This window comes from Phocoena sinus, chromosome 6 (genome assembly GCF_008692025.1).
Source record: "Phocoena sinus isolate mPhoSin1 chromosome 6, mPhoSin1.pri, whole genome shotgun sequence".
NCBI classification, from domain to species: Eukaryota; Metazoa; Chordata; class Mammalia; order Artiodactyla; family Phocoenidae; genus Phocoena; species Phocoena sinus.
In genome coordinates, this window is record NC_045768.1 from 14,039,202 (window position 1) to 14,056,761 (window position 17,560).

General features: G+C 42.9%; 1 protein-coding gene across 7 annotated transcripts in view; it reads left to right on the forward strand.

Moving 5' to 3' along the window:
- Window positions 1–17,560, forward strand: part of CDK5RAP2 (CDK5 regulatory subunit associated protein 2) — a 195,075-nt gene that overhangs the window by 11,902 nt on the left and 165,613 nt on the right. For all 7 annotated transcript variants that reach the window (XM_032634778.1, XM_032634776.1, XM_032634782.1 and 4 more), the window contains one exon: window positions 1,306–1,373. In XM_032634778.1, the coding sequence (XP_032490669.1) occupies window positions 1,306–1,373 (68 nt within the window). The remainder of the gene's footprint in view (window positions 1–1,305; window positions 1,374–17,560) is intronic.

Consider the following 17,560-nt stretch of genomic DNA (forward strand, 5'->3'; position numbering starts at 1 on the left):
CCAGAGGTCACCTCCGCAGTGAGCCGTTCCTGAACTTAACCACCTTATTCGAAACTGCAAGTCCTCCCCCCACCCTTGCTGTTGGTATTTCCTATCCTTGCCCACTGTATTTTTCTCCGTAGCATTTATCACCTTTGAACATACTCTGTAACTACCTATTGTTTTGTTTATTGTCTGTCTCCTCTTTCTAGACTGTCAGCTCCTTCTGTTTGTTTTGTTTCTAGAATGGTGCCAAGCAGAGAGTAGGCCCTCAGTGCGTTCTTGTGGGAAGAGTGAATCCATTCTTTCACTCAGCACACACTTCCTCAACACCTGAAAAGCGCCACGCACTTGTGCGGCGTGGAGCAGTTTGCTTACATCTCCGTCTTGCCCACGGGATCGGGATCCTCTTGGGTGCAGGATCAACGTCTCTCTCACCGTTGCTTCCCCAGCACCTCGCGTGGTGCTTGGCGCAGAGGAGGGGTGTAATACATGTTTGTTGAATTAAAGAAGCTGTGGAAAGATCTGGGTACTGGCAAAGTCTTGAATCACTCTGAAGCAGGATTTGCCAGTTTCTGACCCACTGCCTGCTTTTGAAAATAAACTTTTACTGGATCACAGCTTCTTTGTTTTTGAATTGTCTGTGCCTGTTTTTGTGTTGAGTGGTTGTGACAGATTTGAGGCTTTGTGTATGACCTGCAAAGCCTAAAGTATTTATTGTCTGGCATTTTTTTTTTTTTTTTTTGCGGTATGTGGGCCTCTCACTGTTGTGGCCTCTCCCGTTGCGGAGCACAGGCTCCGGACGCGCAGGCTCAGCAGCCATGGCTCATGGGCCCAGCCGCTCCGCGGCATGTGGGATCTTCCTGGACCGGGGCACGAACCCGCGTCCCCTGCATCGGCAGGTGGACTCTCAACCACTGCGCCACCAGGGAAGCCCTATTGTCTGGCATTTTAAGAAAAAGTTTGCCAACCCCTGCTAAGTCAGTCAGATATGGTTTGTTTTAATCGCTGACATGTGAAGATGATATCCTGTTCAGCAAAATAATTTTATGACAAGCAGTAAGGAAGTGCACAGCGGGGCAGCTCTCCTTTGTTTGCCCCATGCATTCTTTGGATTCATCTTCTGACATTTACATTGTTACATTGGGGCTAGTTCAAGTAGTTCGTAAATATTTGAAATACAATGGCTTAGAGCTTTCTGTAGACTCAAATCACAAGACAGAATGTATCGTGGAAGCTAGTCATTTTTATTTTTCTTCCCTAATGGGGATGCTGGGCAGTCTGCATACCGTGACGTTTTCCTGTGTCTGTTTTACCTTCTTATAGTGCTCCCACATGTGTCGGAAGAAACGGTGTCTCCCACCAGAGCCCGGAACATGAAGGACTTTGAAAACGTAAGTGGAGATACCAAATTACCATCCCTCACAAATCACGTCTGCAGCCACTGTCCAGCCAGACCCAGGAGGGAGCTGTATTTCTTAAGAAGCATCCAGACTGGATAAGGCCAGGGTTGGGAGGAATGCCAGAGCTCGTGGCTGCTCTCTGGGTGACCTTCACATTCCCACACAGGCGGCCCTTTGTACACAGGCCGGTTACGGGTTCCAACAGGATCAGTGGTTTCCAGCCTTGGGGAGTTTGGTGTATTTCTGGTGTCCCAAATAAGAGGATGTCACCATGTAGCACAGCTGAGAGGCACTAACATGTATTAAGGGCTTTCCTGTGATGTAAGCCGTGTTATTTATGGTCCCCATTGAATCCTCGCTGTGACGGAGGTATTTTGTATTATCCACATTTTACAGGTAAAGAATCCTAAGACTAGGGGAGGCTCGCTTACGGTCACATCATACTTGAGTGACAGAGCTGGGGTTTGAATCCACGTTTTTAATGACTCCAAAGCCGTTATTCTTTTTGCTGCGCTGTGTGGCCTCCTTGCATTTTGCAGGCTGCATCTTTGTTGCTGTCGAATGAAACATGAGCGGCCTGTTCCCACTGCTGTGTGGTGATTGTCTAAGAATGGATTGCTCAGTGATGGATTTGGCTTCAGCGCTTACTGTCCTCCAGCATTGTGTGTTTCATTTGTTAGTGGACGGGGTTTGTTGTCAGGTAACAAGAAAAGAAGGTTATTTTCCCAATTCCAGTTCTCCTTAACAAGTTACCTGCTCAACACTCTCATTTGTCATGGGAAGATCTAGACTCTTCTTCATTTGTAACCAAATGAAATCCATACTATGCAGGACACGGGAGATATTTATCAGAGAGAAGATGGAGGACACAGAGGGAAGGACATACCACCATCATGTTTCTCTCTCTCCAGTTGTCTTTCCTGAAAAGAGTGGTACTGTCTCTGGATTTAATTTAGAATACTCATTACTGCTATCAGTTATTTGCAAACCACCAGTGACCAATTGAAGAAATGACTTGTCAGATCTCTAATGGAAACAAGTAATTTCTGAGCTTTGAGTTGTTACAATTTCAACTCTACAACCCGATCTATGCTGTGGGGCCTGGGGCCTGAAACAGATGAGATTTGATTATTCCACATCGTGTATAATTAAAATGTGCTCTACTATTAAATGGTTGTTCCTGTTTTATCATAAGAGTAATAATAGCTACTGTTTATTGAGCTCTTGCTCTGAGCTGGGAACTTGAAGCGTTAAGCTCTTCATATATATTACTTTAATATTGAAGCAGCTCTGCAAGATACAGAGTTATTTAAGTTTTGAAGGGCACAGTTTTGATTTTTATTTCTAGATGGAAAAATTTAACAGAATCTCAGAATTTTGGCTTCACGTTTTGTTGTCTGCCTTTTGAACTGGGAGAAATCTCTGAATTGAATCCACCCCTCTTTATTATATGTAGGAGAAACAGAGGCTGAGGGATGCAACATGGCAAAGCTGTTTTCAGAGGCAGTCTGTGCTGCCTGAGGACCACGGCCTCTGGAGCCAGACTGCCTGCTCATCCGCTTCTGCTGGGTGACCTTGGGCCAGTCACTTAACCTCTCTGTACTTTCTTTGTCTTTCAAATGGACATGTTACAAGTTCCTACTTCATAGGGCTGTTGTGTGGATTCATGAGTAAATATATGTGAAACACATATGCCTAGCACAGAGTTCATTTTGTGTGTTACCTATTTCTCCTTCTTACTGTTCTATTTATTGTTGTTATTTTTGTCTACTCTGCCATGTGATTCACGTTTCCCTTGCTCAGATGTGTTCTTGATGACCCAAATACTGATTTTCTTAAAGGTGAGGGAGAGCCTTCTCTGCCAGTATGTTTTAGGATTTATGTTTTTTCTTCATGACTGTGGTCCTTTGGCTGCTGTTAGGTTTTTTATGGCATTGATATTTTTTATTGTAGCATTTTCAAGAGCAAATTCTGCAGTTGAAATTGAAATGACCACACTGTTCTCAGTGTCTCGCTTTCAGGTCTTTATAAAACACTGAAAATTTTCCTCTGGCCTGAGCTACTAAATGCATGATCTCTGTGTTGGGATGCTTATAGGAAATGCTCTTGGCATCTGATGCTAATTTTAAAGTCCGCGTGCATATTAAAGAGGGGACTAGAATACTTTTGATTTAAAGGGGAAACTCGTGGTTTCTTTTATTCTAGTCTTAGATGACAGATATCTGAACATCAGAGTCTACTAGCAAGGGTCTAGCAAAATACGGGCCTCCTGGTTTTGCTTAGAGTTCATCCATTCATCAGTGAATATTTTCAAATATATGTCCTGTGCCAGGCTGTGCCAGGGGCTAGGGAATTGGCAGTAAATTAAGACCCTGTAAGTCTCCCTGTCAAGAGGCTCGCAGTCTAGTTAGGGAGATGGATAGGAAAATAGTGCAGTGCTAGGGGTTAAGTACGGGGTGCTCTGGGGCACAGAGCAGGGGCCCCGAACCTGGCCTAGGGGACTTAGGGCAGCCTCCCTGGAGGAAGGTCATCAGGAAAAGTGGGGATTAGGGTTAGCCAAGGTGAGAGGACTGGGAGAGCACCCCAGGCACAAGGACTCACATGTGACGATGTAGAGAGAGGCATGACGGCGTGTGAGGAGGTTGGGAATCTAAGTTCCCTTTGGCTGGAAGGAGGCGGTAGGATGGAGGGCCTGAGAGAAGTGAGGCCACCGAAGCAGGCAGGAGTCAGATTCTGCAGGCTTCCGTATGCTACACTGCTTCTTTTTAGTTTTTTCCTGAAGATGAAGGGGAGCCAGTGGTGGGTTTTAATCTGGGGAGGGAAGTGACCGGAACCCTGCTTCAGAAGATCGGCCAGGCTGGTGACTACACGGACGGAGGAGGGAGCGAGGCTGGTGGCGCTGCGATGGGTTGAAAGACTACAGTGAGTGGTGGTGGTGGGGGGGAGGGATGATGCCTGAGCTAAGGGGAGGGGTCCGGAGGTGTTGGGAAGAAAGTCTGCCGGCATTGTCGGCTCACCCAGGCCCTACATCTGACACACGGGGACTCAAGCCCAGAGAGGCAGAGGGACTCCTTTGGGTTCTGACCTTAGGCCTCTGGCACAGGAGGTCTTTCTGTTACACTCTGAGTCCTCTTCTGACATGTAAAAGCCACACGCCTTCTCGTGGGCCTTTAAACTGGTGATCCATCGTCTAGTGCCCACATCAGCTGAGGTGTAGTCACCTGCACGGCAGGCCTCATAGCAGGAGGCTGGCAGATTAGTTATCAGATTAGTTATCCGTTTGGTCTTCAGTGGGAGCCTTTCTAGCTCCCCACTGTAGTGGGGAGCTCCCCGGACCAGACGAGGCTTGGCTGAGATGTGTTTTGTAAAGGACTGTGCTTACCTGGTGTGTCTGTTTCAGAGACTGCAGTTTCTCTCTGTCTCTCTCTCCCTTTGTTTCTTTCAAAATGTTTTGAGCAAGTGGGGAGACCCAGATTCTGGTTCATAGTGTCCAGTCTGGGTAGCTATCTTTTTTTTTTTTTTTTGCAGCATGCGGTCCTCTCACTGCTGTGGTCTCTCCCGTTGGGGAGCACAGGCTCCGGACGCGCAGGCTCAGCGGCCATGGCTCACGGGCCCAGCCGCTCCGCGGCATGTGGGATCCTCCCGGACCGGGGCACGAACCCGTATCCCCTGCATCGGCAGGCGGACTCTCCACCACTGCGCCACCAGGGAAGCCCCGGGTAGCTATTTTTATCCATATGTAGAAGCGTTTAATTCTGGCTTTTACTATGACAGAGAGTGACACGTGTAGCTTTCCACCTCTGTTGATACAAGTGGCTAGTATTATTTAATGACTGTCTTAAGTTCATAAAGACTTGTTTTCAAAGGGATGGATTGAACCATAATTTATGTAATCTCTTCCTGTGCCGTGTTCAGATTGTTTCTAATTCTTCACTATTATAAACAAAGCTGTGGTGAATATCCTGGTGCATGTGTCTTTGTACAGTTATGTGGTTATTTCCTTAGGATAGACTCTGCTGCTCTTGTTTCAAGTCCACCTGCCCTGAGGTGCTGGTGGATTTGAAACAAGGCCCTTACTCCTTTTTGTTGAAAAGTCTTGGTCTGAGCCGAGGCAGTTGGTCAAGTTTAATGTTTTATCTGTGGTATGGCCAGGAGATTTGCATCTTCAGATTTGCTCTGTAACCTCCATGTGGTGGGTTACTTCCTCACAGAGAATAGCCCCCTTCACTCTCCAGCCCCACCCGGTCTGCACGGCCCTTGAAGCTTCAGAAGCACGGTGGTACAGGGACATGACAGGCACTTGGAGATGACCAGAATTGGGTTTTAGGTCTTGGCCCTGTCACTAACTGACCTGGGGACTGATACGGTCTTTCATTCAGAATTGTCATGGGGGTTATATGAGTTCTGGTGTGGAAAGCACCTAGCGTGATGCCTGGCACACAGTGGGTGCCCAGTGCCTGCTGGTGTGCCCTCTGATCTGAGGATTCTATCACAGCTCCCTCGGTTCTGCCCCATCAGTTGTCAGTTTCGGCTGATCCTTCTGTGATGTTTCTTTGGCTTTGGAAGGAAATCCCTAACTTCTTGCCACAGTCCCTGACACCCTGCGCTGTGTCGTCGGCCGTACCTTTGTGCTGCAGCACGCAGGCTGCTCTCAGCCGCGCAGCTGGGCCTTCCCGCGTCTCCTCCCTCTGCTGGGACCGCCCTTTCTCCTCCTCCCGAGGGGCAGGCCCCTTGACCTTCACGGCTCAGCCTTAATGTGACCTTGTTCGAGAGGCCGTCAGTCACTCCCTTCCCCAGCTCGCTCGGGACCCAGCCAGCCCTCGGGACCCAGTCTTTCCCACCATGAGTCCCATGACTGTTTGTAATGGTGTATTTTACTGGTGTGGGTGCTTGACGTGTGTGTCCTCTGCTTCGTCCCTAGTGCTCAGCACCCAGCTGAACAATTTGGTAGTCACTTAATAAATTCTTGTTGATGAGATGAATGTGTGACCTTGTATAAGATACTAAAGCTGTAAACTTTGGTTGCCTTATCTGTGAAATGGGAAAAGTAATACTTAACTCCTAGGGCCGTGGTGAGGATGAAGTAACATATGCCAGGACAGTGCCTGGTACCCCGGGTCTTAAGCAGATGCGGGTGGCTGCCACGTTCCTGGGAATCAAGTGGCTGGAGCAGTGTAGCAGCAGGGAGGGAGCACGCAGACACCCCAGTCTTAGGAGAGCAGGCAGTGATGTGGGCGAGGGGAGGCTGAGAAGGAGAACAGGGACGCCTTTAGAACCAGGCAGGAGAGCAAGAATCGCGTGGGGTGCAGGCCGGTGGACGTGGTTGAGGCCAAGTCTGGAGCTGACAGAGTGGGTGTCGCCGCCACCCTGGGGTGCTGGCTCTGCAGGAGATGGGGCCTGTCAGTGCCTGGGGCCTTGGGAATCAAGTTGGGCTTCTGGCTGTGGGATGTCTGTGCTCCGTGCAGAGGTTCACTTGTGTGGTAGGATGGCCTCCTGTGTGCTGGATCGAACGCTGTGAGTTCTCGGACCTCTGCACGTCCCAGCTGTGCCCTCCAAAGACCTGGCCAGATGGCGGGCTGGGCAGTGTAAATTTTTACAGTCTTTTTTTTTTTTTTTTTTTTTTTTTTATGAAGCAAAACTCAACTTTTATTTGTAACTTTTTACAAGTAACAAGTTAAAAGATTTGTGGAAATGATCCAAAGTGATGAATTTTGTCTATAAATGTGGTCCAAAACAATGATGTTGCAATTTTATTGCTATTTCCTAAGATGACTTAATGTTCAAAACCCACGATTTTAAAATTATTTTTGTGTGAACGCTTTTTTCTCTTTTGTAATTTTTTTTTTTTTTTTTATGCTTTACGCGGGCCTCTCACTGTTGTGGCCTCTCCCGTTGCGGAGGACAGGCTCCGGACGCGCAGGCTCAGCGGCCATGGCTCACGGGCCCAGCCGCTCCGCGGCATGTGGGATCCTCCCAGACCGGGGCACGAACCCGTGTCCCCTGCATCGGCAGGCGGACTCTCAACCACTGCGCCACCAGGGAAGCCCTCTTTTGTAATTTTAAGCAAGCTACTATAGGTTTAAAATTTTTCAAACAGTGACATACAACTTAACCATTACACAATAACAGGAAATCTTTACAATCTTTTTGAAGGCCATTTGAAAAGAGATTTTGATGGTCATACAAATAATATTACTCTTGAGCCCGATAATCCATTTTGGGAAAATTTGTCCTGAGGAGACAGCCCAGTGGAAGGAAGAAAGCTCTGGGCATGACGGTGTTTGTTGCCACATTGTATGTAATTGGGAAAAACTGGGAACAGGGGAATTATATTTTACGTTTGTTATCTCTTTGGCTTATCGCAACAAGCTTGTGAAGAAGGTATTTCACAGGTGAGGAAGTGGAGGTTGGAGAGATTAATGACTTGCCCATGAGTTTAGCGTGATTGAGAAACAAAAAGAAGGCAAAATTGGGACTTCCTTGGTGGTCCATTGGTTAAGACTCTGCGCTCCCAATGCAGGGGGCCCCGGTTCGATCCCTGATCAGGGAGCTAGATCCCACATGCCCCAACTAAGACCCGGTGCAGCTAAATAAATAAATAAATAAAATAAAACATTTAAAAAAAGAAGGCGAAATTCAAACCTGGTCTTTCTGGTTGTAAAGCCTGTAGGCTTCTCCTAGAGCACACTGGATCCATAAGTGGGCAAGAGAGAAAGGGTTAAGTAATGGACTGTGAATCAATTCAGTGAATTTAGTGCAGTCATTTTAAGTGATAATTATGTGAATTATGCAGCAACATGAAAATATTTAAGATATGTTAGGGGAAAGCAATGGATTATACAAATTCACTTATGTTATAATTTTACAAAAAGATGTGTATTCATGAGCAAAGGCTGAAAAGAACATAAATAGAGTTGCTTTCGTAAGATAGTTGTATTCCAAGTGTTATTTGGGTTTTATAATTCTGTCATTGCTACAGTATTGTTTGTTAATAAATAGATGTTTGCTTAGTCACAGTTTTCTGGATGATTTGAGGACACCGGGAGAGTACTGGAATCAGAAACTAATTCCAAAGTGTCTTCCTCATTGTACTAACCTCACTTAGTTGCTGCTGGCAGAATTGCCTTACATGCAGTATTGTTTACTGGAGATGAACTCTGGGCAGCAGGATTTCATGGTTTTTTTGTTGTCTAGGTGAATGGTCTTAACAGTTTTTGGACTTTCAAAGAGGATAAAAAATTGACAGTGGCCCGAAGATCTGCGTATTGAGGGCTTAGTGAGAACTGGATTCCTTTTGAAAGCTATCCTGTGTTTTCTGCTTGCTCCGTGCCAGGCTCTGCCAGGTACTTTAGCTCATTTAGTTGTCACAACACCCCTGTGAGGTAATTGATTTTTATCCTCATTTTACAGATGAGCCAACAGTGACTCAAAGGTGTTAGTTTTCCCAAGGTTATGCGGCTTACAAGTGACAGCATTGGGAGTTGATCTGTTTCCTATTCTGCTGACCCCAGGGCCCTTGCTCTTATTCCTTGTGCCTTGAATTGAAAGGTGATCTGGTGGGTGAGCTTCAGCTTTGGAGGCCCAGGCTCTTGCAAGCCGTTGAAACTGATTGCCAGAGTTAAGCACCTTGCTGAGAGTTCAGTTGGTTGGAGTTGTCCTGATTCTTTTTTATGTTGTTGGCTTTTGTTTTTCTTCCCTTTTTGATGTGCTGTAGGCTAGGAAGGCCTTTGATAGGGGGTGGGGTTGGAAGTGGGCATGGGAGGAAGCCATAATGACCAACTAGTAGCTCCTTCAGGGTCTGTCCCGCTGCTGAGCTGCGGCTGCTCCAGCTTCTGAAAGCTCCACCCCACCCCATGATCAAGTTGGGATGGTTCCCATTTCAGATGTTGCAGCTCCACAGTCACACTTGAGTTGCAGGAGCCGGAATGTGGCAGGTACAGTCTTGAGTTAGCTTACTTTTTTTTTTTTTAAGTACTATTTTTATTTTTTTAATTTATTATTTTATTTATTTATTTATTTTTGGCTGTGTTGGGTCTTCGTTACTGCACACGGGCTTTCTCTAGTTGCAGGGAGCGGGGGCTACTCTTCGTTGTGGTGCACGGGCTTCTCCTTGTGGTGGCTTCTCTTGTTGTGGAGCATGGGCTCTAGGCACGCCGGCTTCAGTAGTTGTGGCATGCGGGCTCAGTAGTTGTGGCTCACGGGCTCTAGAGCGCAGGCTCAGTAGTTGTGGCGCACGGGCTGAGTTGCTCTGCGGCATGTGGGATCTTCCCGGACCAGGGTTCAAACGCCTGTCTCCTTCATTGGCAGGCGGATTCTTAACCACTGCGCCACCAGGGAAGTCCCTAGCTTACTTTTGAGCATTGAGTTTCTGTCATATTTGGTGGGTTTTATATTTTGAGGTATTTATAACTGCTGTATGGTAAGCTGTTTCCAGTGTTTCCAACTCATTTTTTTTTTTTCATTTCTTGAACTTGTTTCAAGTACAGATGAAAAGTACAAATGAAAAGAATATTAATATTTTAAGTTCTTATGCTGTGCCAGGCACAATACTAAACATCCCAATTAATTTCCTTTAATCCTTATAATAGCTCTCTGAAACAGGCATTATTATAATCCCATTTTTATAGATAAAGGAACTGAGGCACACAGAAAAATGAACTTGACTAAGGTCATATGGCTAGTAAGGTAGTCCGGACTGTATTCATTCATTCATTTATTCATTCGTTCAACAAATGTTGAATGTCAACAAATTCAACAAATGTCTGCTGTTTTCCAGACACTGTGCTAAAACCTCAGGGGAAATAGCCATGAGCAGATAGATAATAAGGTCCCTGCCCTCTAGAAGTGGATTGTATTCATATGACAAGCATGATAGTAAATAACGCACGTGTAAATAAATAGTATGAATACAGATTGTGACAACCTCTAGCAAGAAGACAGGAGGTCTGTGTTAGAGAGTAACTTGGTGGAGGTGGTGGAGACAGGTCTGCTTTAGAGCAGGTGGCTAGGAAGGGCGTCTCTGAGGTGCTGACATTTGAGCTGAGATGGAAGGGCTGAGGCTGAGCCACCCTGGGAAGTGCTGCAGGAAGAGCTGTGCAGGCAGACAGGGTGGCTTATGTGAGGACCGGAAGGGAGGCCAGGGAGGCTGGAGCGTTGCGGTGAGGGTGAGGGCTCTACCTGAGGCCGATAGCGGAGCCAGATCACACAACCCTGGGGCCACGGCAGGAAGCTTTATTCCAAGAGTGATAGAAAGAAAGCAATGGAGTGATGTTAACCAGATTTGTCTGACTCTGAAGGTCTCTCCTTGCCTCACTTTGCCTTCAGGAAATTCTTAAATGTGTCCATTCATCCGGCCATTGGGTATTTAGCGACCATCTCTTATGTTTTAGACTAGAATACACACAAAGATATGGTTCCCCATCTCTTAGAGATGGATTGGGTAGAAAGGCAAATAACCCAACTGGTACAATGCAGTGTGATAGTTGCCATGATAAAGAAATTAGAGGGTGTGTGGCAACATTTAGAAGGACCCCAGAGGGTGTGTGGCAACATTTAGAAGGACCCCAGTACAGCCTGATGGGGTAGTCAGAGGAAACTTCATGAGGGCAGTGGTAGTAAGCAGAGGAATGAGGCTGACGTTGTTGCAGAAAAGATGTTGCCTGTATTTCATTGTATTCATTTGGGCTTGTCTGGCATTTGCAGTGACCTTCTGAAGGCTTATTTACCTTCCTCTCATTAAAAAAAAAACAAAACAACTTCTTTACCTATAAATAGGACAAATATTCTTTCAAGTGTTGCTAAGAATTCTAGCAGTGCGCACAATGTGGGCATTCTAAGCCCACTACATAAATAATTTATTGGTAGCCGAGTAATAGAATAAGGTTTCTCTTTATAGGAAGCATCTGGCGGGGTAGACTTTTTTGTTTGAATGAATGTTTTATGTGCTGTTTCCTTAAAACATTTAAAAGGAGGCTTTAATGAACCTACCAATTGTTTCTTGCGCTGTTCTTCTTAGCCACAAAATTGAAATCTTAAGTGTTAACAAGGGGCCAGGGGCAGAGAGTTTGAAATATACTTAATGTAGAATATGTTAATCACTTTCTTTTATCAGTCGTAAAAGTATTAAAAAGTTTATTAGAAAGAGTATTATATACTATTACCAGTTATTTTTAAAAATGCTGAAGAAAAATGCCAGTGAACGTATGTTTATGGTGATGTATTGGCATTCAAGTATGGCTATTAATATTTTGCTATATTTTATTTTACTTATTTTAAAATCAACTTTATTGAGATATAATTTACATGAAATAAAACTCACCCGTTTAATTTTTTTAATTTTTTATTTTTTTTTGTGGTATGCGGGCCTCTCACGTTGCGGAGCACAGGCTCTGGACGCGCAGGCTCAGCGGCCATGGCTCATGGGCCCAGCCGCGGTACGTGGGATCTTCCCAGACCGGGGCACGAACCCGCGTCCCCTGCATCGGCAGGCGGACTCTCAACCACTGCACCACCAGGGAAGCCCTAAGTGTTGGCTGAGTTTTGACATATGTATAGTCCCTTGTAACTTTCGTCGTAATCGAAAAAACATATATATATTTATTTCTAATTGTTTTGGTATATGTGTATACGGTTTTAGGCTCATGTGACTGTCAACCACAATCAGAATGTTCCGTAATGCCAAAAAATGCCCATGTGTTGCCTCTTTGTGGTCAGACTGTTCACCCCAGACCTCTGGCAGCTAATCCTCTGTTCTTAGTCCCTATAATTTTGCTTTTTCCAGATATGATATAAATGGAAGCATACAGTATGTAATCTTTGAGGCTAGCTTCTTTTCCTCACCATAATGTCTTTGAAATTCATTCATGTTGTCGTTTATCACTGTAGTTGAATATTTTTCCATCATATGGATGTACACTTTATTCATTTACCCTTTGAAGAACATTCAGGTTCTTTCCATGTTTTGGCGGTTATTAATAAAGCTGCAGTAAACATTCCTGTGTACGTTTTTTTTGTGTGGACATAGGTTTTTGTTTCTCTAGGGAAAATACCTAGGACTGGAATTGCTGAGTCATATGGTAAGTGTAGTTTTTTCATTTTGGTAAGAAACCGCCAAACTGTCATCCAGAGTGATTGTGCCATTTTGCATTCCCATCAGCAGAGTATGAGAATTCCATTTGTTCCACATCTTTATCAGCATTTGGTATTGTCAATTAAAAAAAATTTTTTTCAGTCATTCTAATAGCTGTGTAGTGGTATCTCACTGTAGTTTTAATTTGCTTTTTCCTAATGGCTGAAGATGTTAAAGATCTTTTCTTGTGCTTATTTGTCATCTGTGTATCTTCTCCTGTGAAGTTTCTTTTCAAATCTTTTGCCTGTTTTTTGTTTTTCTTTTAATTGAGTTGTTCTCTAACAATTACATCTTGGGAGTTATTTATGTATTCTAGATGCAGTTCCTGTCTTGGATTTGTGATTTGCAAATGTTTTCTCTCAGTGTGTAGCTTGTCTTTTCATTCTCTTAACACTGTGCTTTCCAAAGCAAACGTTTTATTTAGATTTTGATGAAGCTCAGTTTATTGATTTTAAAAAAAGTTTTTTATGGATCATGTTATAGCTAAGAACTCTGCCTCGCTGTAGGTCCTGAAGATTTTTCCCTGTGTGTTCTTCTAAAAGGTACTGTAAGGTCGGATCTTAACAAAACGGCACCATGAAACAGAGGAAAGCTTCAAGTGAGCTTTATTAGGGAGCGCTCCCGGTCGAGGTTCACTGGTCCGAGAGAAAGGGGGCCAGAGAAGTCGCACCCGGGCGAGGGTTGGGCAAGATCTTATAGGGGAAGAAGGGAAAGGGGTGTGGTGAATCTGGGAGGGCGCAGGGTATTCCTTATTTGGTGGTCTTTTCGGGTATCCTGGAGGACCGTTAGTCCCGCCCCTCGAAAGGCGGGAAGGCTGGGCTGGGTTCAAAGTCCCCAGGTCAGTTCCTGGAAATGGGTGGTCCCGGAATGTCTCCAGGGCAGTTTCTGGAACTGGGTGGTCCGGAGAATTTCGTCTGATGCAACCTGTGAATCTGATTGTGTTCCCCTGCCTCGGGCCAGTTGGCCTTACAGGTACAATTTATACGTTTTACATTTAGATCTGTGATCTAATTTGACTTAATTGCTTGTTAAAGTATGATAGATCATGGGGCTTCCCTGGTGGCGCAGTGGTTGAGAGTCTGCCTGCCGATGCAGGGGACACTGGTTTCGTGCCCCGGTCCGGGAGGATCCCACATGCCGTGGAGCGGCTGGGCCCGTGAGCCATGGCTTGCTGAGCCTGTGCATCCGGAGCCTGTGCTCTACAACGGGAGAGGGCACAACGGTGAGAGGCCCGCGTACCGCAAAAAAAAAAAAAAAAAAAAGTATGATAGATCAGGGTTCATTTTTTTGTAGATAGATGTTTGATTGTTCCGATGTCATGTGTTGAAAATGAAAACAGTATCCTTTCTCTATTGAATTGTCTTTGCACCTTTGTCAAAAATCAATTGGCCATAGTTGTATGGGTCTATTTCTGTATTCTGTTTCACTGGATTCTTTTTCAAAATTGTTTTCACTCACCTAACTCTTTACTGTTCCAAATAAATTTCATAATCAGCATGTCTTTATTCTATAAGAACTCTTGGGCTTTTGATTGGGATTGTGTTAAATCTATAGATCAATTTGGAGAGAAATTGACAACTTTATTATATTGAGGTTTCCAATCCATGAATTTGGTAAGTCTCCTCACTTATTTAGGGTCTTGATTTCATCAACATTTTGTGCTCTTAAGCATATATAATGTCTTATTAGGTTTATACTTAAAAATTTCATTTTTTGAAGATATTGTAAATGGTATTTTAAAATTTTTTCAGTTTCTGATTGTTCATTGCTAGTATATTGAAATATGATTGATATCTGCAAGTTGACTTTGCTAAACTCACTTAATGAATTCTGGGAGCTGTTTTTGTAGATTCCTTGGGATTTTTTAATATGTATGGTCATTATATGCAAATAAAGATTGTTTTATTTCTTCCTTTCCAATCTGGATGCCTTTTGTCTTCTTCCCTTGCCTTACTGCGCTGTCTGGGACTTCAAATACAGTGTTGAATAGGAACTGTGAGAACCGATATCCTTTCCTTATTCTTGATGTTAGGGGAATAACATTCAATTCTTCATCTTTAAGTAAATATGTTTTTTGTAGATGTGTGTTTTTTTGTAGACATCCTTTAGCAGATAAAGGAAGTTTCCTTTAATTCCTAGTTTGCTGAATTTTTATCCTGAGAGGCTGTTGAGTGTCAAATGCTTTTTCCTGCCTCTGTTGATGTGATCGTATGTATTTTTTCTTCTTTAGTCTTTTAGTTTGGTGCATTACATGGATTGACTTTGGAATACTGAAGTAACCTTACATTCCTGGGATAAATCCCACTCATGATGTGTTAATATGTTTTTCCAACTTGTAAAAATTTAGTTAAGGATTTTGTGTCTATCATTCCTGAAGGATTTAGTCCTGTAGTTTTCTTGTAATATTTTGGTCTGATTTTATGAGGGTAATGCTGCCCTGACAAAATGAAGTGGGAAAGTTCCCTCATCTTCTATTTTCTGGAAGAGATTGTGTAAAATTGGTAGAAATTTAGGTATTTGGTGGAAATTGCTACTGAAATCATCTTGATTTGGAATTTTCTTTTTTGGAAAGTTTTTTATTACAGACTTAAGTTTTTAAGTAGCTATAGAACTATTCAGTTTCTCTTATTTCTTCTTTGGTGATTTTGATAATTTGTACCTTTGAAGGAATTGTGGTTATTTCATCTGAGTTCTCCAATTACATGCATAGACTTGTATGCGTTATTTTCATATTATCCTTTTAATTACTGTGGGATCTGTAATGATAATTCCTCTTTCATTCTTGATATTGGTAATTTATGTCTTCTCTCTTTTTTTTTTTTCTTTGCCAGTCTTGCTAGAGGTATGAGTTTCATTGATCATTTGAAAAGAGCTATCTTTTTTTTTTAAAACATCTTCATTGAAGTATAATTGCCTTGCAGTATGTGTTAGTTTCTGCTTTATAACAAAATGAATCAGCTCTACATATACATATATCCCCATATCTCCTTTGTAAATTGATTTTCTCTATTGTTTTTTCCTCTTTTCCATTTCATTGATTTCTGCTCTTATGTTTATTATATCCTTCATTCTTTTTGCTTTGGGTTTATTTTGCTCTCTTCATGGTTTCTTAAATAGAAGCTTAGATTATTGATTTGAGATATTTCTTCCTTTTTAAAAAAATTTTTATTGGAGTATAGTTTATTTACAATGTTGGGTTAGTTTCCGCTGTACAGCAAAGTGAATCAGTTATACATATACATATATCCACTCTTTTAGATTCTTTTTCCCATATAGGAATACAGAGTATTGAGTAGAGTTCCCTGTGCTATACAGTATGTCCTTATTAGTTATCTACTTTATATATAATAGGTATATATTTCTTCTTTTCCAAAGCATTTAATAATATAAATTTCCCTCTAAATATTACTCTAACTGCATCCTACAAATTTTGATTTATTTTCATTTTCATTTATTCAAAACATCTTTTGATTTTTCTCTTTTACCCATGGATTGTTTAGAAATGTGCTATTTAATTTCTAAGTACTTGGGAATTTTCCAGTTTTCTTTCTGTTATTGATTTCTAGTTTATGTCCGTTATGGTCAGGGAATATAGTTTGATTTTAGTTCTTTTAAATTTGTTAAGGTTTGTTTTATGAGCCAGGATATCTTGGGAACTGTTCCATGTTCACTTGAGTTGTTGGGTAGAGTATTTTTATAAATTTATTTATTTTTGGCTGTGTTGGGGTCTTTGTTGCTGCGCACCGGGCTTTCTCTAGTTGCGGTGAGTGGGGGCTACTCTTCGTTGCGGTGCGCGGGGCTTCTCATTGTGGTGGCTTCTCGTTGTGGAGCACGGGCTGTAGGCGCGTGGGCTTCAGTAGTTGTGGCACATGGGCTCAGTAGCCTGTGGCTCACGTGCTCTGGAGCACAGGCTCAGTAGTTGTGGCGCACGGGCTTAGTTTGCTCTGCAGCGTGTGGGATCTCTTGGACCAGGGCTTGAACCTGTGTCCCCTGCGTTGGCAGGTGGATTCTTAACCACTGAGCCACCAGGGGAATCCCTAGAGTATTTTATAAGTGTAAATCAGATCTAGTTGGTTGATGGTGTTGCTCAGCATTTTTATATTTTGTTTATTTTTTTGGTCTATTTTTTCTTTGAGAGATGAGTATTGATGTCTCAAACAATAATTGTGGATTTGTTCATTTCTCCTCTCAATTCTATCAGTTTTTGCTTCATGAATTTGAGGCTGTAATGTTAGGTACATACACAATTAGGATTGTTATTTTTCATTATTATGTAATGTCCCTTTTATGCCGGAATACTTTTCTCAGATATGAATAACCATTCCAGCTTTCTTTTAATTAGTGTTTGCATGGTACATCTTTTTCTAACTTTTATTTTTAATCTACCTCTATCATTATATTTGAAGTGGGTTTCTTGTATACAGCTTTGGGTTTTTTATCCATTCTCATAACCTCTGTATTTTAATTGTTGTGTATATCATTTACATTTAACATATATCAATGTATTTTAATTTAGGCCCACTATTTTCTTAACTTGTTTCTGTTGTTTCTTCTGTTTTTTTTTGTGGGTACGCGGGCATCTCAACTGTTGTGGCCTCTCCCATTGCGGAGCACAGGCTCCGGACATGCAGGCTCAGCGGCCATGGCTCACGGGGCCAGCCGCTCTGTGGCATGTGGGATCTTCCCGGACTGGGGCACGAACCTGTGTCCCCTGCATCAGCAGGTGGACTCGCAACCACCGCGCCACCAGGGAAGCCCTGTTTCTTCTGTTTTTGATTCTTCTGTTTCCCCTTTTAAATCTTCTTTTGGATTATTAGAATTATTTACTGTTTCATCTAATTTATCTATTGAGTTTTTGAACATATCTCTGTGTATAGTTTATTTTAAAACATTAAAGAATTTTTAGTGGTTGCTTTAGAGATTATAGGAACTTTTCATTTCACCATAAGTGAAATGTAAAAACGTTGCCACACCTATCCCCAGTATATTTTATATCCAAAACATTGAAAATGCCACAGACTATGTTTTAACTTTTGCTTTACTGTCATAA